This window comes from Papaver somniferum, chromosome 3 (genome assembly GCF_003573695.1).
Source record: "Papaver somniferum cultivar HN1 chromosome 3, ASM357369v1, whole genome shotgun sequence".
In the NCBI taxonomy this organism is placed as follows: Eukaryota; Viridiplantae; Streptophyta; class Magnoliopsida; order Ranunculales; family Papaveraceae; genus Papaver; species Papaver somniferum.
In genome coordinates this window covers 13,097,214-13,119,422 of record NC_039360.1, presented here as the reverse complement: position 1 = coordinate 13,119,422, position 22,209 = coordinate 13,097,214, and the positions used below count along the sequence as shown (strand labels likewise).

Below are 22,209 nucleotides of genomic sequence, written 5' to 3'. Positions count from 1 at the left end.
ATTATTTTGCTTGTTAGTGATTTTATTATATTCTGAAAATCTTTGATTTGGTTTTGATAATGATTTTGCTTGTTAGTGGAATTGATTATTAGGGTTACACTTGAATTTTCTGATTGCAGTTACAAATCAAAGAAATTGATATTACTATTGGTATTGCAGGTGAGCTGAATTTGAGGTTATGGTGTTGGAGGTTGATCTGTGAACTCATGGTGGGTGATGGATGTGATGTTACCATGGTTCTGAAGTTGTTCTGAGTTTGACTGAAGGAGTTGGTAGTTTTGGAAGAAGGAGGTATTATTGTTGACATCTGAAAGAGAAGGGAGTGGTGTTTGCTTGGTGTTGGTTGATTTTCGGATGAGTTAAGCTTGGAGGTTGTTGGTTATTACAGGTATGGTTCTTCAGTATTAACTTCCATGGTGGAAAAATCTCTGGATTTCAGTTTTTATGGGATCAATTACTGTTGTTGATCCCCATAAACGGGATCAACTATTGTTGTTGATGCTATTTTTTATGGATCAACTATTGTTGTTGATTCCATTATTGGATCAACTCTTGTTGTTGACAACATTTTCTATGGAATCAACTACTGACTCCTATTATTGACAATATTTTCTTTTGGAATTGTATAGTCATGTTTATAGTTAAATCATGTTTGTTAAAAAAAATAGCTTGATTTCTTGTTGGTTTGCGTTTGTGTATTATTGTTTGACTGATTGTACTGGTTGTGTCTTTGGATTTTATAGATGTAAAGTTCTTCTAATGTTGAATTTGTGGTGCAATGGTAGCATGATTGACTCGACGTCAGATGATGCATGTTTGACTCACGCCAAGTTCACTCACTCCTATATATCATTTCGTTTTTTTATATCATAGATGGTTGTTGCAGAAATTTTTGTTACTCTTGTGTTTCTTAAGGATATGTCAGTTTGCAGTTTTCAGGTTTATTGGTTTCTACAGTAGACAGACTCGTATAAATGCTGTCAACTTTAACTGTTGATCCCATTTTTTTTTTGATCAACTTTCATTGTTGATCCCACTTAATGGTATCAACTTCAATTGTTGATCCAACTTAAAGGGATCAACTTTGGTTGTTGACACTATAATCTGGAAATATTGTTCCTGAGTTCTACCTTTTGTATCAACTTCGGTTGTTGATTCCATTCACTGGGATCAACTTTGATTGTTGACGCAAAAAAACAACAACTGAATATTAGTTAGTAAAGTTATTTTTGAACTTTTGATTTTTTGGATCAACGTCAGTTGTTGACACCTAATTTTGACGGCAGTGGTGGTGGCGGCGGCAGCAGCAGTAGTGACAACATCAACAATGATGGTGGTGGCGGCGGAATATTAATGGCGGCGGTGGAATATTAGTGGTGGTGGCGGCGACAGCGACGGTGCTGGTGGTGGTGGTGGCGGTGCTGCTGATGGTGGTGAAATGGTGGTGGTGGTTGATGTGAAGTAGTAGAAAAGAAATTTGTTACGGGATAAGGTTTTTAAATGTAAAATAATATTATAAGTGAGGGTATTAAGGTAATCTATATTTTAATGGATAAGGTTTTTAAATGATAGGGGTATTTTTATTGTTGTATAAGGGTATATTTATTGGGTGTCAAAACTAAGGGTATTTAATTAATATATCCTTTTTTTTACTGATAAAGCAGTTAATAAGTTCTTACATAGCAGGCAAGCGAGCAACAAGCTGCACCGCAAGCCCTTTTTGAATTGCTAAGCCTATCCTTTTAAAAACAAACTCTCTCGAACCTGGGGTCATGACGTTACTGTGCATCACTTTATGGACTCTCTTGAGGAGTCCAACCGCCTCTGGAGCCAAGAAACCAAAAGTATCAAAAGCAAAGGGGATAAAAGCGTGTCCACTATCGATACATGCTTCGCTATCTTACCTGAGGCAACCCTCATCCCTGCTTGGCCAACTGTAAAAGTGCCATGTCCAATGCTTACAAACGGAGAAACCCCAGTAAGGTCAACACATGCGTGTTTTCCACTAACCCATCCAAAAATAAGAACGTGTGCTGGCCTGAGTGTGGATCTTCCCTCCAGTGGGTTTGTCAGAAAATCGAGATCAAAATAGACACGTAAATGCGCCTATCAAATCTGCTATTGAAGATGAATTTAGTTTAAATGGGAGTCCAAAATCCTAAATAAATTATCCAACTATTGAGCAACTGGGTGAGTTGACTAGAGGTGAGCATTTGGCTCGTAATCCGCAGATTTTACCCGAACCAACCGTATTTTTGCGGATGGGTGGTCAGACCGTTCGCTAATGGGATGGATGCGAAGACCTGTATGCAACCTTAATAATAATTCGTTGGACATCCATACCCATTATCTTAAGGGCATTTACATATTTTTTAAAAAATATGTCGATAGTTTAGGAATTGTTAAGGTGTTTGCTTCGGGTGTTGTCCATGGTACTTTTATATTTATATAATGATATAAAATTCGTAGGTTTTATAAGAAGTCATTTATGTTGTATTTTTAACTAAAACAAATACTTTGAATTATCTGTATCCAATTTGTTCATCCATACATCAATTGGACGCAAATTCGTTGGATTGGATGCGGATGCCAAATTTGAAAACCGAAATTGATTGGAGTGGTTATGGATGAGGTGAAAACTAGCCCATGCTCACTCCTACAGTTAGGGGTGAGCATCGTATGGGTAGGTCCGGTTTGGTATCACCTATGTCCAACCCATTTAAATGGCGGATCTGAGATTTTCACCTACATCTAATCTATTACCCGTCGGATGTGACACTTGCGGATAAGAGGATGAGCGGATTGGATGAGGATGTGTTTGCAGATTTTAAAAAATTATAAACTTAAACGGATGAATGTTGATCATGAGTTATATAACTTAGTTTCAAAACTTAAATTACTAAAATATAAGTAAGTAACATAACAATAGTAAGACTATGTCTTTCCAACAACCAAAATTATAATATTTATTGATATGAAAGCCTCCAATCAATCCAATTATGATATTTTTGGAGTATTATGGAGGATCTTCAATGCTTCTAAATAGAAAACTATATGTATTTACGCGAGGGTACAACAACCGCACCCAACTATTTCGTTCGGAAATCTGTATGGACTAAACTCCAATATAGTTCTGAAAGCACCAAGTTATTGAGTCTCAATCAGGATATATATTAAAGAGCTTTATTTTTTTCTCAACACAATCAGTAATCAAACAGATAGAAATTCGATAACCTCATTGTTATGAGAATAACTCGGATGGTACCAAAGACCAACGACCGAGTGTCAATCAAGTCCTATCCAACAAAGAAGGACGAATTTAACAATTGTGATTGAACTATGCAAAACTGTGATATTTCAATTATATAATGAAAATATAATGCGGAAAAGAAATAACAAAAACACCAGAAATTTTGTTAACGAGGAGACCGCAAATGCAGAAAACCTCGGGACCTAGTCCAGACTTGAACACCACGCTGTATTAAGTCACTACAGACTCTAGCCTACTACAAGTTAACTTCGGACTGGAACGTAGTTGATCCCTAACCAAATATCATACCAATTAAGGTACAGTCGCGTTCCTTGAGCCTCTTGAATCTCGCAAGACTCTGCGCACTTGATTCCCCTAGCTGACGTCCTTTATAGCCTAGAAGTTGCTACGACCCGAAGTCGAAGACTTATAAACAAATCTGTCTCCCACAGATAAGTATATTCTATTTGTTGTATCCATCTTAAGATAAATATCAAGGTGAACAGGAAACACAACTAATAATCCGGTCTTATACTCCCGAAGAGCAACCTAGAAATATTAGTCACCTCACAATAACCTAACTGATTAACATAAGAAGTTATTGCGGAGTCACAAGAGTCTGAGACGAAAAAATTGTTGTGATTACTTTTTATATCTTACCTCTCGGAGATAAATCTCGAGAAAATCTTATAGAAGATTAAACTCAATACGATAGAAAAAGTATGATCAGGATACCATCTACAGAGAAAATAGCTGGACCTGGATTCACGAATCCCAAATGAAGGCTTCAAGTCGTTAACCCTAATAATGGTTTTTAGAAGAACTGTAAACCTAGGTCAATGGAGAATCGACTCTAGTTTTCAACTAGGACACACGTGAGTGTCGGGATTAGGTTTCCCAGATGCTAGAGTTCTCCCTTATTTAGTCTTTCAAATCAGGGTTTCTTACAATCAAAGCTAAGATAGCTTAATAACAAAGCAATTAATATTCACCGTTAGATAAACTCCTGATTTACGATTCAAGCTAAGTCTGCTTAGAAAATAAGAAATCAATCTCCATTGTTAGATGGTATTAGCTTGATACACTCAAATGAAATATACCTATATTTAGATATGGGAGAACTGTAGTTAAACATGTATAACAAGTTGGATCAATAACAGTTAACCAAAGTTATCCATATGAACACTTTTAGCTTATCCATATTCATCTAACACTCCTAGATCCAATATGATAATCAATCAATCATGATAGATAATGAATCTAAACGTGCTTTAAGAGAGTTGTTTAAATGTTCATTATCTCATAGAAATATCCATGAACAATTTGAAGTATATTCGGTTTGGTTTGTAATTGTACAAGGTACTTATACAAGAACCAATTCATGAACATAATGCCACGGTTTGCAAAGCAAGTTCGCATACCTTAATTCATTAGTGTTCCAGGGACTTTAGTTCGCAAACGAACATGAGTTCATGAGTATGAGTTGTCATACTTACCGATTTTAGAACCTAACCACTGTATTCGCAAACTGAGTACGCTAACCACATTTCCGGACTTGCCTAATCTTGCTGTTCGAAAACACTGTTCGCGAACCACAGTTCTGGACCTATCACAGGTAAACCCGTTCGCAAACAAGAGTTCTGGGACCTGAACTAGTACTTCACAGTTCGCATACTAGGTACGCATACTGTGTTGTATCCAGACATTGGTAGTAGTTCTAAAACTCTCATTCAATCATTGAAACATCCTTGGAAGACAACAATGGTAATCTTACACATACCACTAGCTTCAAGTTATTTTTATGTGATTAATTGATCAATACGAAACTTCCCAAGTTAACATCAAATGATTATTTCACACAAATCATGTAAGATGTTCAAGGTAATTTTCACATGATCATCTTGGCTTAATATGTAGTTTTCAACAAACAAATTGTTACCACTAAACTTGTCAAGTAGATGATGAAGCTTTCTAAGATTTAAACTTGTATTTCGATAAATATATAAACGAGATAAATTCGGCTCCAAATTACAAATGTGTATAACACAAAATCTATATAGCTATACGACTTAACCTCTCATTAGAAGATAGAATTTAATAGACTTCTGAGTGAGAGATAAGTTTTAGTCTCCACATATCTTTTGTCGACGAAGTTCCTTCAAGATCTTTAGTAGATATTCTTCTTCAATTGGTGAACGCCGTGAAGTCTAAATCTCAACTACACACTTCTATACTAATCCGAGACATAGGTATAAGTAGACTAGAAATCAAGTGTATAGTTTTGATCAAATAAACTTGACAAACAAGTTTGGGATAGCAACGCTTGCGAGTTCCACCGAGCAGTGCTCTACGAATTTTTGATAATCATTTTCATATATGTACAATACTACCATCATCTTTAGGATCGGGTGTTCAATGAATGGTGATATTCCGCCCACGTCCAACCCGTAACGGTTTCAATCACCCGTGTCCAATCCGTCGAGAAGTGGATTGGGTGTCCACCCGCCAAAATATGGATTGGTTTGGGCAAAATCCGCGGATTTGGATGTTTTTTCCCACTCCTACCTAGAGTCAGGGAGTGATCCGGCTTGAAGCATGTTGGCTCCCAAGCCCAATAATATTTTTTAAATAACTTGAATTTCCAAGCCCATTTGTACTTAAGGTCCTGAATCCAACATATTTGATGTTCATACTTTTTCTTTGCCTACAAAGTAACAAAGAGAAGAAACAGTGGATCTAAAAGAAAGACAACGGTCAGTCGACTTCTTTGTCTGTAATAATCCATATCTGATCCTACCTGCTCAGATGTAAGCAAAAAACGATATAGTAATGAAAGCTACTGTCTGAAACACACACGGACTAAAGTGAGAAAACTTTAACCTCTCAAGTCAATATTGCACAAAGAAGGGCGTATCCCCTCGAGTGGTACTACAAAGTTGTTAATAGTTGCATCATCTTTTGCTTCTTATTGGTAACTTACTACTAACTTACTTGTCCTCACCTATCAAAAAACACACAAAAAAAAAAGTCGCTTCATCCACCGACTAATTTTTCCGTTTACTACTGGATTTTACATATTGAAGATTTCTGAGAAACTGAGGCCACTGGCCCGGGAAAGATTTCTGGAGGAAAGGTGACAAATTTATAATATAGTGTCCTTTTTTATTATTGTTCGCCGGAAGGCACATATATAGTTGCTGCCTAACCGCACATACATACATGTAACAGGATACATAGCTAGGATGAACAAACTCAAACTCAAAAACACACACACACAAATTACACTTATTCACCAAACCCACGCTCAGTTTTGATTAAAAGAGACATGATTTACTAGAAAAGAACTCCAGACACATCTGAACTCAATTAAGCGTAAGCGTCAGGGTTTGCGACGAGGTAATCGGTAACAGCTTTGTACTTAGCCATGTATCCTCCATGACCAGCCTTCAAATGTTCTTCATCAAGAACAGCATCTCCCTTTGGGTGAACGCAGCTCTTAATCTTACAAATACATCCTCCATCAGCTGCATCCTCGAATTTAACCTCGTTAGCAACACATTCGACCTTGTCACCGAACGTGTCGGATTCGATCACGGTGTAGTTGCACGAGTAGTTTTCAGCGTCGCAGTGGTCCAACCTATGCTTCACAAATTTCACTGGGTGTCCTGCATATTTTTCATAATGAATTGTTTAATCATATATATCAACGAAAGATGCAAGAATTAATGCACTGTAATATTTGCTTACCATCGACGAAGTTAACTTGGTTGACACTTCCGGGACTTCCATCACCAGAGATGAAATCAACGCTTTTTACGTTGGGCATGATCTTAGGGATCAAATTGTGGTCATCACGGAACAAGGCGTGGAACATCCTTTTAGCTGAAACTGGGCAGTGGAGCTCTTCAGTGAAGGTGACAATACCCATACTTGCAGAAAAAGAAGTTTTGGAACTCGAAAAAAATTATAGAAAATCTAGTAGTGTGTTTTTTCTTTCTTCTTCTTTGGTTTTAGTTTGATGTGCTTGTGAAGATGATAGATATATATGGGGGTATTTATAGTGTCATTTTGAGGATTTTTTTTATTAGAATCCGGGAAATGGAATTCAAAAGTCTTTGTTTCCTAATAAAATATAGAGATTAGTTGCGTGCTAAAGTAATATTATTTGACGAAAAATTGTCGCTCGGTCCATGGATATGTAGAGGAAGAAGAAATTCAGGTCATTCAATAATGGTGAACTCTGACTATAATATTGTTTTTGGCTGCATTTTTGTGTGGGATCACATTCTAGAAAGACTGACTAGGTCTTGGTCAGGAACTCAGGGGAAACATCACGTCACCAATTCAGAAATCAAGTAGATTTACTGAAATAATAATAAATACAGTAATTTGAAACTAGATTTTGTGAAAAAAATTAATTAATTAGTTTGCCATGCAATCCCTGTGTTCCGGAGAGAAATCACTTTGTTTCGCAAATCATACCCGACATTAACATTTTGTAGATGTTGAGCCCCTATAACAGTCAGATCATCACTTGCTATTAACAAAGCTAGGCATACAATGCCATCGCCACGATCTAACCAAATATTCCATCTTGTTAAAACAAAATCCAGACCACTTAAATGGAGGGTTATTTCAGGCATACCAATCATGTCTGCTGTCGTATTAGTCTGGTAACAATGGGCAAAAACATTTTTCGAATCAAGCTTCCTTTCCAGTTCAACCTGTTTCTTCATTTCTTCGACCAATGGTATATACGCCGCTAGAACAAGATGCGTGTGCGCCGCACCAGTATCAATAACAACCCCTCCGTCACCCTCTTCTGAAATGTCGAAGGTTCCGTTCGGGATATTGAGTCTGGTCTTGTAAACACTGATCCCTTCGGTATACGTACTGTCCGCATAATCCAATTTGTAGCGGCAAAATGAACCGTCTCTATCGCATGTGCTGCTATATTCTTCCTTGCACCATTTATCTTCGCATCCAAGTTTAACATAACTAGTAGATTAGATTCGCGTGGATCGAATATGTCTATTTCCTGATCGTAGCAATTGTCGCAAGGTCTGCACTGGAGCCATGTTAAATCGCTACCGGTCTCTAACATGGAATAGGTGTCGACAGCCGGTGTACCTATGCGATGACTTATGACATACTCGGAGGTGCGATAACTGACAGGCGTTGCCAAACCATTAGGTGCCACGGTATTGCCTGCGTAGTGGTTATACCGGTCGAAAGACCGCTGTATTGAGTTTCTCAATCTGTCAGTGCTTGTAAGTTTAGGGTCATAGAATGGCGACTGCGGTGAATCACGATGGATTAAACGCGCCGTAAAACCAAGTGGCCTCGTGTTGGGCTTATGATCAGAGGCCATCCTTGCAGAGAATGAAGTAGAGATGAAACACGATGCAAGAATAAGAACAACCATAGTGATGATTGGTAGTTTAGCAGAGGAAATTGATGAGGAAGTCATGGTTGCCAACTCTGCCAGAATCAATGGAACGTATTTAGGGTTTCATATTTATTTTTGTGCAGAAATGGAATTATATTTTTAGTAAACAAATGTATGAATTATATCCTCTATTTTATTAAAAAAGTTTAACGGTCCGCGAGTTATAACCCCAAAGGTGTCACTCTCCATCCACATAAAACCCATCCAAATAAAAGTAATACAAAAACCCCAAATAATCTAAACAGTCCAAACTGCCCTTCCCCTAATTCAGCCCAAAATAACTAAAGAATAAACCACCCACTGTATCTTCATTCGTAAACCCGAAAACGACCAACAAAAAAAAACCATTAAACTCCCTTCCCTAAAAATCCAAAAACTCTCAGATCTGTGAAAATCATCACCGATTTTTGATTCTCTTTTTTTCAATTCTTACTTACTTCAACTAGTGAAACATAATTATGAATCGAATCATTTCTAAACCTAATTTCTGACCTAAATCGTCTCAAAACACAAGATGGTGAAGAAACAAACTCAACAGAAGAAAAAGAAAGATGAAAAATTAAACAAAGCAGTGGAACAAATTCCAAACTGTAAATCGAAGAAAATATTCCAAAAGGTAAGAACCATATCAACTAATTTTGTATGCACTATTTTTTTGTGAAGTAAATTTCGTCGTATTTCTCATTTGTCAATTCAAAACTGTGTTGATGGTGTTATTCTTTTTTTTGGTGAAATCAACATGAATCAATGATTTTTGGTTTGGTTTCATCAGTGATTTTGATAATTAGGTTTAGGTTTGGTTTCATCAATAATTTTTGCAATTAGGTTTAGGTTTGGTTTCATCAGTGAATTTTTATATGTTTTCTTGTGTTTGTAGCTATTAATTAGGTTTAGGTTTCATTTGTTTTCATTTTATTATTCACGGTTCAATTTTAAAATTTCTATTGGTGTATTTATTTGATGTTTGTATGATGAAACCATATTTTGTTTCACCATTTCTACCTTGATTTACATATACTTGAAACCAATTTTTTGTTGGTGTGTTTACTTAACTTTTGTTTAATGTAACCAGATTTGGTTTTACCATTTCTGTTTATGGTTTACATTAGGGCTGTCAATGGGTACCCATTACCCGGATCCGGAACCGGACCCGGTATATTTGGGTCCGGTTCCGGGTCCTAAAATTGGACCCATTAGCTACTTAGGACCCGGCGGGTAATTACCCGATTGGACCCGAATTTAAACGGGTCCAAACGGGTAATACCCGTTGGGTATCCGCGGGTATCGGGTACCCGTTTATTCATTCTTTTATTCATGTTTTTAGCAAAATTACAAGTATTTTTGCTAGTTTTAGCTTTGATATTTTACTCATTTAAATTTTTTCTCTTACATTTAACTTTTATTTAGTACTATAATAAGAAATAATAATAAATTTTTATAAAAATTACTTAAATTCAAGCCAAAAAGAGAAATATATTAAGTTTTTGAGGTTTTTTAAATAGTTTTATTGAGACCCAATGGGTACCCGGAACCGACGGGTACCCGGGTATTTAAACGGATCCGGTTCTGGGTCCACAAGTTTAGAAACCGGACTCGGAACCGTTAGGAACCGGACCCGATCATTATAAGTAGGGTCCGGGTCTAGTGATACCCGGGAGGACCCGGACCCGTTGACACCCCTAGTTTACATATGCTTGAAACCAATTTTTTATTGGTGTGTTTACTTAATGCTTGTTTGATGTAACCGGATTTGGTTTCACCGCTTCTGTTTATGGTTTACATATGCTTGAAACCAATTCTGATGGTGTGTTTACTTAATGGTTGTTTGATGTAAATAAATTTGGTTTCATCGTTTTCACTTATGGTTGGAACTAAATCTGTTGGCGTTATTTATTTATTTCAGTGTCTTTGATGGAACCAATTATGGTTTCATCATTTTCATTTATGGTTTACTTATAGTTGGAACCAAATTTGTTGATGTTTTTACTAATTGGTTTCTTTGATGCAATCAAATTTGGTTTCATCATTTTTAATTATGGTTTATATATGCTTGGAATCAATTTATGTTGATTTTTTTACTTAAAGTTTATGTGATGTAACCAGATTTGGTTTCACCATTTCCAGATTCGGTTTGACCACGTTTAAGAGATCGATGACACAATTAATCAACCAGAAACGTACAAATTCTAAAAGCTATACATGTTGTGAGCAAAAAGGATAAGTTAAAATCCAATTATGTTGATTTTGAAATGCTAAAATCAACTATGTGTGTTTGTAATTTGTGAATCAATTTCTTTTTCGGGTGCTTGAAATATTTGTTTGTAATTTCAGGTGAAATTTTGGAGTTCATTTCAGCTATTGCATGAAGAGCCTGTTCAAGGGAAAATGAAGTTTCTGAAGAGGGGATATCATAAAAGATGGGAAACATGAGAGCAAAGTTGGCATTCAAAATCCCGATGGCAAAAGCAGATCAATGAAAACATTGGTGTAACTATCAACTAGTTGTAATACTTGTTAGAAAGTTGTGATAGCATTTTGCAACATTATATATTTCCTGTCAAAATGCTTATAATATTTTCTAAGAGATTTCAATTGCTTATGAATGGTTTCAACCGTTGAATTCATCACTGGATGCGTCAAGGAAATCTTCATCATAATCACTGGAACATGCAACTCGAGGGTAAATTATCACATGATTCTTCTTCTCAACTCTGGGCTCTCCTTCATGCATGGTTCTCGCAAATATCTTGGGACTGGCTCTCTCAAACTCAAAACGCCTTCGTAACTTCCAATCAAGATATTTCCCCATCTTTCTCTTGTCTTACACAACAACGTAATCATCCTCACTGCTATTTACTTCTTACAATGGGTACTCAAATCCTGCATCAGATCCTCCCTCAGAGTCACTTTCAGTCGCACTGCCATATTTCAGACCTTTCTGATACTTTTCAGATCGCTCCTCTTCCTTCCGATCAACTCGTGCAAGATGGTGTAGTAACCATGCACTATAAAGCGACTCAGTTTCTTCTTCTTCTCTTCTCTTCCTGTCTTACTCTTCTCTCTATCGATGTGCCTCTTCATTCACACGCCTGTTTATCTCAGATTGAACTTCATCCCTTAGCCTAATTAGTTCATCCATCAGAAGTGAAAAAGCTTGAGTTTTGGCTATTTGGTACTGATCAGAGGTTGCAGCACCGGTCGGAATGGGGTTACTGTAACTTGCCATGTTTAGAGATCATATATCTAATTCTTTCTTCTTCTGGTCAAATTACTAATGGTTATGATAATCTCATCCGAAACCAGCCTTTTAAAAGGAAAAATGCTCTCATTAACTGCCATTTATGACCTTTGGTTATCAGTCTCGTCGCTTGGTTACTCACGCCCCTTCAAAGCCATGCGTACTCCATCCAACTTCCTCATCATAATTACCCTACAAAACCCTATTTTCAACACCTAACCTCTTCATTAGCCATAATTTCCTTTGGAACTGCCTTCAAGTGGTGCATTGGTAGGTCATCTAACTTCCACAAAGCAATTTGGGGTCTAATGAAAATTGTGGGTTTTTTAGACTAGAAGAATGCAGCATCATTCGAGAGGCACCATTGCGGTCTGGGGCATGTCCTCCAGATGGATTACTAGATCTAAAACCAAACCCATGTCACCAATCGAACCCCAACAACCCCCCCCCCCCCCAACCCATCACCTACATCAGATCTTTTTACCCCATACCCATCTGTACTATCCATCCTATATCTATGCTACCATTATTACTCTTGGAAGTTTGCTCTACTATACCTATGTCTATAAAAAAAAAAGACAAACACATTAAATATGTACCAACCCCAAATTACATCAGGCTTACATACCACCATCTTCTATTCCAGGAAAACCAACAATGTATTATTGCGTTTGTCCCTATATGGTTCTTTTATCATCAAACTCACGTGAATATCTCAAATCTAAAGGTACCCATAAAGTATGGATACGAAAGTGACACTTCGTATGATAAACCCCTCCCACAACACAGTCTTTGCAGTACAACTACAGCTACATTACACCAAATTTCTCCTGAAATCTTTCCTGTTAATAGTCAACAATTTTCTCATTCCCTTTTTAAGGTTCAAACATATAAACAAACAACCCCCTCTTGCCTTCTCTCTATCCATATTGTTTGTGATCAATATCAGTACAGTACCACCAAGAGATTCCTTTTTCTACAATTGTATTTTATATTAATTACCTATAATACTGATCTCAATCAAAATAAATTCATATATACCCAATTCTCTTACCTGATGGAACTCCCAAATTCTACAGAAAACAATTGAAATTTGAATACTGATATTCAAACCCTTTCTACTCAAATGGCTGAGAAACTAACCTTACCATCATCTCTTGCTGAACCAGTTTTCATAGACAAGAAAGTTGTTCTAGCTGAATCTGATAGTAACTGGAAATGGTGTATGGTGGGATACTTATGCTTTGAAACTGTAACGCCCCCGAAGCTAGCAGCTGACTAATCCAAGAGATTATCTAAATAAAGAGGTACTAAGAAATCATTTACTTAAACATTCAAATAAGAAATCTACTACATAACTTAACCCAAAACTAGCCCCGCTCAGAAATGTTTATATACAATAACTTCTCACAAATGATACATATACAATAGTTATTTGGTTTACAAATAGAATATACAGCATAATAAACATATCAGAAGTTAACCAACTAACGGACTCAACTCCTCGAAGCTTTCGCAGCGCAACTCTAATCTGTCTCTGAAACTGAAAGTGGGAATGGGTGAGCACATCATCCCTAAAAGGGGTGCCCAGTAGAAATAACATTTAACTTTACAGTAATCATAAGCAAGAGTTGGAAAACAATACATATTTTCCCAAACAATAAAAAGTGACCAAGTCACTCAAATAAAAAAACATATATATGGACAAACTCCTTCTTCAAACAATGTATAATATTGATGTCGTTTTGTTCCACACCGAATAATAAATATTGTGGTGTATCGCCCTAGCCATGTGCATAAAAGTTGAATTCATGTAGATATAAATTTGAAGGAGCGTATCCTATATACCAAAAGTGGAAATTCTCATTTACCATAACAATTCATAATGACAAACAAAACATTACAAGTCCTTTCCAAATCGTGGAAAGATTCAAAGAATCAACAGAACAATCGTAATGCAAACTAAACAAAGCATGGAATGTACAATCAGACAATGCATGAGTTTGTTAAACAAAGACTTTTGTAAAAGAAACAACAATGGTTATAAAAAAGTTCAATGTATTCCCATCTCTTTTGATGACAAGCCACGCCTACCTCGAGATCCACGATCCACTGGTTCATCCTTTGAATCGTTCGTTGTTAATATAGATTAATTGTTAATCACACAAGAACTCTAAGAATCTAGCCAAAATGGCTCACACAAGAATCATACAAATCAATCTAATGGTTCTAAGTTCATTTTATCACTTTACACCTTTTCATTATGTATATCTAAGGTTTACTAACTCAATTAGGTTGATTCTATAGTCTATTATCTAAGTCTTCTAAATATCCACATCTTTGTAGAAGAATCCCAAGGTTAATTCGGACCATAAGAGGTCCATACATCAAAATAGGAATACTAGGTCTAATCCCAAGTCCGCTAAACAAGCCCATTAACTAAGGTCCAGTCCATCCGAGTCAACTAACGGTCGCTAACGGTCAAACTGACGGTCACATGTTATCTAACAGTCAACGTCTAAATCCAGGTCAAAGTTAACGGTCTACTGGTCTGGTCACTGAGTCAAACGGATCTAACTCAGGTTAACAGGGTCAACTCGACAGTCAGATAACTAAGTCAGCTAAACGAAAACGAGTCAGGCTGACTAAGTTCAGTCAGACAAGCCAAAGGTTCTTACACATCTGCAATTCTAACATCAGTTCAACTCCAATCTATTTCACTATATCAAATCATTCATTTCAATTTGTAACTCTAAATTGATTTACAGAGGCAATACAACTTACCTGCAATTGCAGTCCTAAGCAAGCCTCCACTTAATCTCTCATTAAGCTCCACAACTCAAATAACACTCAAACCTCAACTACAACTCCCATTTGAATACACTTCACTTCTAATTGCCTTGCAAACATAATACTAGCACCAACACTACCAAACTGGAAATTTTATTCATCACAGTGTAATCACCATAACTCAACTTAGTCACTTTAGATCCACCATCTTCATACCAACCAAATCTCAGACTCAAACAACCTGCACTCAGTTAACCTCAATCAACTTCAACAACAACAACTCAGTTTTTCTATTACAAACACCATTCATCCCAATACCAAACCATCTCCATTTTTATACACTGAACACTAGCAGTTCACTCCAAAATCTTCACCTGCATCAATTCATATTCACCTTTAAACACACTCTTCTCAAAAACTACCATATGTACTCAACTTGACATTCTTCTAACTCTGAGTGTTCAAGACTCAGTAGAAACAACATCTCTTCCTCTTCCCTGTAGTTCACATTCATACAGTACTAAAAACTCAAACCATGTACTCATCTTCATTTATACTAATTCCCTGTAATTCATCATAAGTATCTGTACAACTTCCTTGCATACCCAGATATCTTTCATAATTCTTAATTCATCAACAAACCTATTAACTCAATAATGAACTTGAATCACCTTACCTAGTTACTGAGAAAGAACAATTACCTTAAATTCCATTCCGGCAAAATGAGATCAACTAATCTTCTTGTTTGAATCGATTCTTCAATTCTTCTTAAAACTACAGCAACCCACTAACTCAATTCATTCAACATCATCTCCTCCCTAAACCATGCGTTTATCACAGCCAATACCTAATAATCTTCCTTCAAATAGAAACAAACCCTAATTCGATTCACCACCAACACAGCCCCAAAACATCCAAATATACTTCAATCAAGAATAAACCCATCATTAATTCAATCCCCTTCACTTTAATTTCCTCTTCCAATGCTTCTCCGATTCATCTTATGAAACCCTAATTCTTGATTCATCTTCAAAACTACTTCATCTCAGCAATTAAACAACAACCCTCTTAATCTTCATCTACCAACAACTCAGTCAACATAATAATTCCACACGAATCCAAAGATCAATCCACAAACCCTAACTTGGTTCCCCTGATTCACTTTAGATACAAATTCTTCTTCTCCTCACAACAAATCAATATCACCACCAACAGACACGCTATGATATTTCCCACCTTTTTCCGATCGTAGAAACATCGATTTGTTCTCTCAAATCTCAACCAGGTGATGAAAAGATGAGAAGAATGAAAAGAAGAAGAAGAAGAAAGAGAAAGAAAGAAGAATAAGAATGAAAGAGAAGGAAAATATGAGAGTTATCTTCACGGTCTGGGGATAAGGCCGACCAAATTTTACAAAGGCATCCACGTTCTGGATATGGGCTGCCAAGGCGGCTAAACCACAAAATGAATAATTTTCCCTATAAACTAATCTGATGATATTTTCTTCGTCCGGTATCCGATTGACACGTTCGAGTAGTCCATTATGCGTAACTTTTCGAGATCTATTTGAAGGTACTAGTTTCCTATCTAGATCGTTGTTAGATTAATTTTTATTAATTAACATTCGTTTTAAACTAATCGAGATAGTATTGGCTAATATGTCTCTTGACTAGTCTAATAGCGTTGACGAGCTTGAGGGTCTTTACATTCTCCCCACCTTATTCATTTTCGTCCTCGAAAATCAAACCATCCTTCTGGTCTTCAAAAACTTCCCACCTTATTGAATAATCACATCTCTTGTCTAAGCGCAAAGAACATAAAACAAAGCACAACCTATATAGCTCTACAACTACGACATGTGGCTCTAGGCTCAACTATGCCGATTTAAGTTCTACGAAATAGGGAAGTTTAAGTTTCTTACAATAATCTCTATAATGGATAACTATAAATTATAGTCTTTAAGTTCTCTACACTAACTTCTATCTATAAGATGATTGTCTTTAATTACAAGGGATATTCCTATGTATCTTTCTAGTAAATTTATAATTATTGGTTTCCTAACGAATTATATCAAACTTCTATGATCGGTCATCTCTGAATGTAGTTGCCCTGTCAAGGTTGGGCAGTCCCAACAATGCCTTCCTACGAACAGAGCAAACACAATCTTCACTATTCCCCAGTGCTGGATTAATTAAATGCTAACTTATTACGACTAATTAATCTCTAAATTCTGTTGTAATTGATTTAGCTGAAAATTTTACTTCATAACTTATATAAATAGTTTACATCATTTTAAAAATTAATCATCAAAATTTATTTTATTTGATTTATCATTATTACTAATTATTTATGTAAATGAAACTATATTATTATAACTAAATAATTTTTAAATTCATGTACTGTTTAAAATATATTAGTGTTATAACCATTATCCAAATATTACTGTTATTATTTTATTTTACATATTATTTTCAATGTATCTATTTGTTTATTTCATATGTGACTTGATATAAGTAAATAACCGCTAACAATTTTTCATAATTGATTGGTGTTAATATTTTATTATTGGTAGTACATTTATTTCTTATTTCTTAAATTGATAAAAGTTAATTGTATTTAATTAATGCAAAATTAATTTTTATTATTAATACTAGATTTCATTTGATCTAACTTTATATTCTTAAATTTTATATTACTGCTAAGTAATCCTTAAGTTGTTCTGTTAATAGAAATTACATTTTGTTATTACTATCCTATAATTATTATCCAAATGATATTTATCATAACTCTAAATTTATAGTAATTATTTGCTTATCTTATCAAAAATTATTGTCTTAATTATATTATTATTTTCATTATTCTCAAGTTAATAGTCCGGTTGGTACACTAAGGTTTAACCTTCTAAATATAATTTTACATTCACGTAACGATTGATATAATAGATTTTATTTGTTTAAGTGGAATCTGTATATTATATTTCGTTAAATATTGACGTTGGTAATTTATATGATTTAAGTTTGAGTCTACTTAAAATCATAATATATCCTAATAGTTTTTAGATTTTGCTATTAATGCAAAACATCCTATTAGTATACAAATTTATTTTCTTTTAATTCTAATATCACACTAAGCATCTGAATACTTTTATTACTACTTCATTTATATTTGTTTCATTTTAAAAGATTTACTGGATCATTTGTTAGCCTAAATATAATTTCGGCACAAAATTTCTCACAAGTTGAGTCTTTTTATTTTATACGTTATATCATTATCTTCTTATATCTAACGCCTAATACGTATTATATTAACCATCTAGTTAGAAACTCCACATTGTTGAAAAAAACCCTTTTGCTTTCCCACGAAGTTCTAGTTTTTTCGTCCATCTTCTTCTTCTGGTTTTCCTTGCCATGAACGGCTAATCGGCCGGTCATAGGCTCTGATGGTTTACAATCTAATGAAGCACTATGATTCTTATTCTGTGGGTCCTAATCGATTTGGTCGAGGTGTTTTTTTTAACTGAAGATTGGTAGTGGGGGTCTAGGTTTAGGTCATGAGTTCTTCTGCAGAAACCCAATACTACACGGTTAATCCATTGCTTCCCCAACATTGTCAGGTAATCATTATAATTCTTTTCTTGAGCGTGGTTCTCTATTTAATTAAGATCTTGCTGAATCCTATTTCTTGAAGAACACTCACAGATTTCTTAAAACCCTTTGCCATCTGTAAGAAAAATCTCAGAATTCTTACACTTGTTTCCATTCTAATTGTTCCCAGTTAATTAATCTATTCTTCTATCTAATTTGGCTGTGAATTTAAAATTTCTGCTATTTGATTCTTTAATCTGGTTTTTTATTTCTCCCCTTCAAAACCCTAATTTCATACTATAAATACCTTGTAAGATGATGAAACTTTCCCTGAGTTATTCATTTCATACCCTTCAGAAAACACAAAACCCATCTTGTGTTCACCTCAAACCCTCAATTTCTTTCATTACCTCTGTATTAGTAGCTTTAGCTGTGCCTGTGTATCACCATGTCTTATGTTTGGCATGGTGATGTCTCTTAATTTAACCAACCAACTCCAGTTAGCCTTGAATCTGAGTAATGGTGGACCCTTTAACCTCAATGAAGTGATACCTTCAAGATTTCGAAACAATGAAAAACTGTGGACAATTTGTCGTTGGGCAGATTTGCAGAACCAGTTGATAGAAACAGCTGGGATGTTAGGAATGCCCTGCTTTTCCAATGGAAGATTCAAGGTGGATTATCAGTGCGCAAATGCAGTGATTCGGTCTTCATGGTGAGATTTGAAAGGGATTATGAAATGTGTAGAGTATTAGCTGTTGCAACTAGAAAGATATTTGGTGACTTGTTCTATACAAGGAAATGGGAGAGAACTGAAAACTTGGTCACTTGGAGTCCAGATACTGAAATGTTCTTTATCACCATTCACAATCTAACACCAGCTCAAGTAGACAGTGAAAATTTAAGAAGATATTTAGCTTGTATGGGTGAGATCACTTCTTTTTCGTACCCTGTACCCAAAGCTAATGGAACATACTATATTACTGTAAGAGCTTTTATCAGATACAAACAAAGGCTAAGGTTCAGCGTGAGGGCTGAAAATGAAATGGGTTTCTACAATACTATCAACTTCGAACTTCATAACTGCCCCAACAACTTCTGTGGGTTCTGCAACCTCATTGGTCACAAGCTTCAAAATTGTGCAGAATTTGTCATTGCTCAACAACATGCAGAGGAACAACAAGCTGAAGCAGACAACATCATGGAAGCAATGAACCAGTTCAATCAGGTAGAACCAAATATTCAGCAAGAAGAACCTCAGCAAGCTCCAGCTATGATGCAGCATAACACGAGGATAGTTTGTCCAGTGCAGCTGCTGGGCAATCTCAGTCTGAGGTAACATGTTCTGATTACCTACAATATCTTAATGAAGAAAACAACAAGCAAGGTAGCATAAATACAGCTTCTCAGAACAACAATGTGGCATCATCTTCTAGTAATCATAATGGGTCAGTTGAAACTTTCTACAAAATTGATGGTGTGCAAAAGGACTCTTATATGTGGAAAGTGATCCAGAAAAGGACTAGGACTAGTCTGATGTTTAATGTGGTTTCGGGTCAATGAGAGGGTGCAACCTCATCACAGCAAGCTATGGAATCCCACTCAGCTTACCTTAGCAACTGGAATCTTTTGCAGAATTATTTTCAAGGGGATTCAGCTTTGCCTACACCTAAAAGAACTAGAATTACTGAGATAGATGAGAGCATCCCCCACTCGGACCAAGTTGTGACAATTTCTAGAGAAGTTTACAGATCTGAACCACTTGAGAGCAACCTAGTTCACCCCCATGAGTGGTTTAAGGGTGAAGCCTCGACCTCAATGCCTGCAATATTGAAAGACAACTCAAAAGGCAAGGGCATTGCAGATGATAATAACTAATCATCATGACCCTATTATATACAGAAATCCTCTAGTGCTTCAAAGATGCTCTAACCATCAGAGCCTATGTGCTTTCTTACATTTTGGGTTTTCTGTTTTTTTTTTTGCTATTGTGTTGCTTTCTGTTTTTTACTTTCTGCTTTGCTTAGTGTAACTAGTTTACTTTCAGTTCTCTTTCTGTAATTACTTGTCTTTGTGTCTATAATTTCCCTGTCTATATTTACTTGTAATATAGTCTATCAACATAGTTTCCCTTTCTTACTTAACCTTTATCTGTCTGGCTTGGTCTTTCACTACTTGTTTACAACATATCTTCCTTTTACTCTCTGAGTTTTTATTAGCAATCATACTCCTTTTGGCTGATGTTGTGTACTCCCTTAGTGGAATTCCCTGTAATTGTTATCATAAATTCATCTTGTCTGTGTACTTCTTTCTGTCAATTCTACTTATTATTAATCTGTTTGGCTATTCAGTAGTGTATTTTTTACAGTGTCTCTTTATTGTTTGTTTTTTACCTTTTTGTTTTCATTGTCGATTTGTCAAAGCCATCCCACTCTTTCCCCTGTGATATTATGAAATTACTTTCTTTGAACGTGCAAGGTATTGGTACTCCAATTACCCAGGACCATCTTAACCACCTCACTCCAATTACCCAGGACCATCTTAACCACCTCACTCCAATTACCCAGGACCATCTTAACCACCTCACCCTCTTTTACAAGCCGGACATAATTTTGGACATAATTTTGGTTGCCGAGACAAAAGCTCCACTGTCTCGTATGGAAACTTTTTTAAAAAAATCTCATTTTGACGACTGGTTTATAGTTCCTTCGGTGGGAATTGCAAAATGGTTAGCAATTGCGTGGCATAACAACATAAAAATGAACCTTATTTCTTCAAACCTAAATGTGTGTCTTTTCGAATCAGAAATAGGTCTAGTTGAGGTGCTAATCACTTGTGTTTATAGTGCAGTGGAGCCGGAAGCTAAATTTAAACAATGGTCGTATATTACTAACATTGCTCAGCAGGTCAACAAATCCTGGTTACTAATAGGAGATCTAAATGTTATACTAGACCCAGAGGAGAAATAGGGCGGAAATAAAACAAGCTCAAGCAGCAAATCCTTCATAGTTAGAACAATTGATTCTCTGGGCCTTCAAGATGTGGGTTATGAAGGAGCACCATTCACATGGTCAACTAATAGAGAGGGCGATGCTAACATATGCGAAAGAATAGACAGAGCCTTGACCTCATTTCAGTGGTCACAAAATTTTCCCGACACAAAGGTGAGTCATCTTCCTAGAGTTGGTTCTGATCATACACCACTCCTTCTTGATTCAAACCCGGAAAAGCAAAAAATCCAAAAACCATTTAGATGTATCAGATCTTGGCTATCCCATCCAACTATATCCTCATTGGTTGCCAACTCTTGGAATTTCCACTCCAATATCACTCTAGATACAAACATCTATTCGAAGCTTCAATTATTATCCTCGGATCTATCCCAATAGAACTCAGATGTATTTGGAAATATTCATAAGAACATAAAATCCCTGAATAATAGGATTGAAAATCTACACAGAACCGGGAAATATTCCGAAAATCTGAATAAAATAAAAAATCTCCAAGCTGAATTGGGGAAATGGTATAAAATTAAAAATGATTACTACCACCAAATTTCAAGGGATAAATTCTTTAAAGAATACGACCAAAATACGGAGTACTTCTATGCCTCAACTTCAAATAGAAAAAGAATCAATGCTATCAACTCCCTTAGAGAACCATCGGGTTTATGGATTTCAGACAAAGACCAAATTAATACCCTCTTAATAAACCACTTCACTCAAATAGGCACCTCACTCAACAACAATTTAGTGGAAGATTTAGCATTTCTGAAGAGGAAAATTACTCATTAACAATTATCCCTTCAAAAGAAGAAATTTGGAATACTATTACCAAGATGAACCAGTGGGGAGCGTCAGGACCAGATGGGTTTCAAGCGGTTTTTTTTAAGCGAATT

The 22,209-nt window shown here is 35.9% G+C and overlaps 1 protein-coding gene and 1 long non-coding RNA gene across 2 annotated transcripts; both read right to left on the bottom strand.

Annotated features, from left to right (window-relative positions):
- Positions 1–6,369: 6,369 nt before the first annotated feature.
- Positions 6,370–7,298, bottom strand: LOC113355336 (pathogenesis-related protein STH-2-like). The gene is made up of 2 exons (XM_026598169.1): positions 6,998–7,298; positions 6,370–6,915 (listed from the first exon to the last, which is right to left on the bottom strand). The coding sequence occupies exons 1-2, from the start codon at positions 7,176–7,178 to the stop codon at positions 6,617–6,619; spliced, it is 480 nt and encodes a 159-aa protein (XP_026453954.1). The 5' UTR covers positions 7,179–7,298; the 3' UTR covers positions 6,370–6,616.
- A 5,950-nt stretch (positions 7,299–13,248) lies between these two features.
- On the bottom strand, positions 13,249–16,079 carry LOC113355335. The gene is made up of 2 exons (XR_003362362.1): positions 14,722–16,079; positions 13,249–13,480 (listed from the first exon to the last, which is right to left on the bottom strand). It is a non-coding gene; the product is annotated as an uncharacterized LOC113355335 (long non-coding RNA).
- Positions 16,080–22,209: the final 6,130 nt, after the last annotated feature.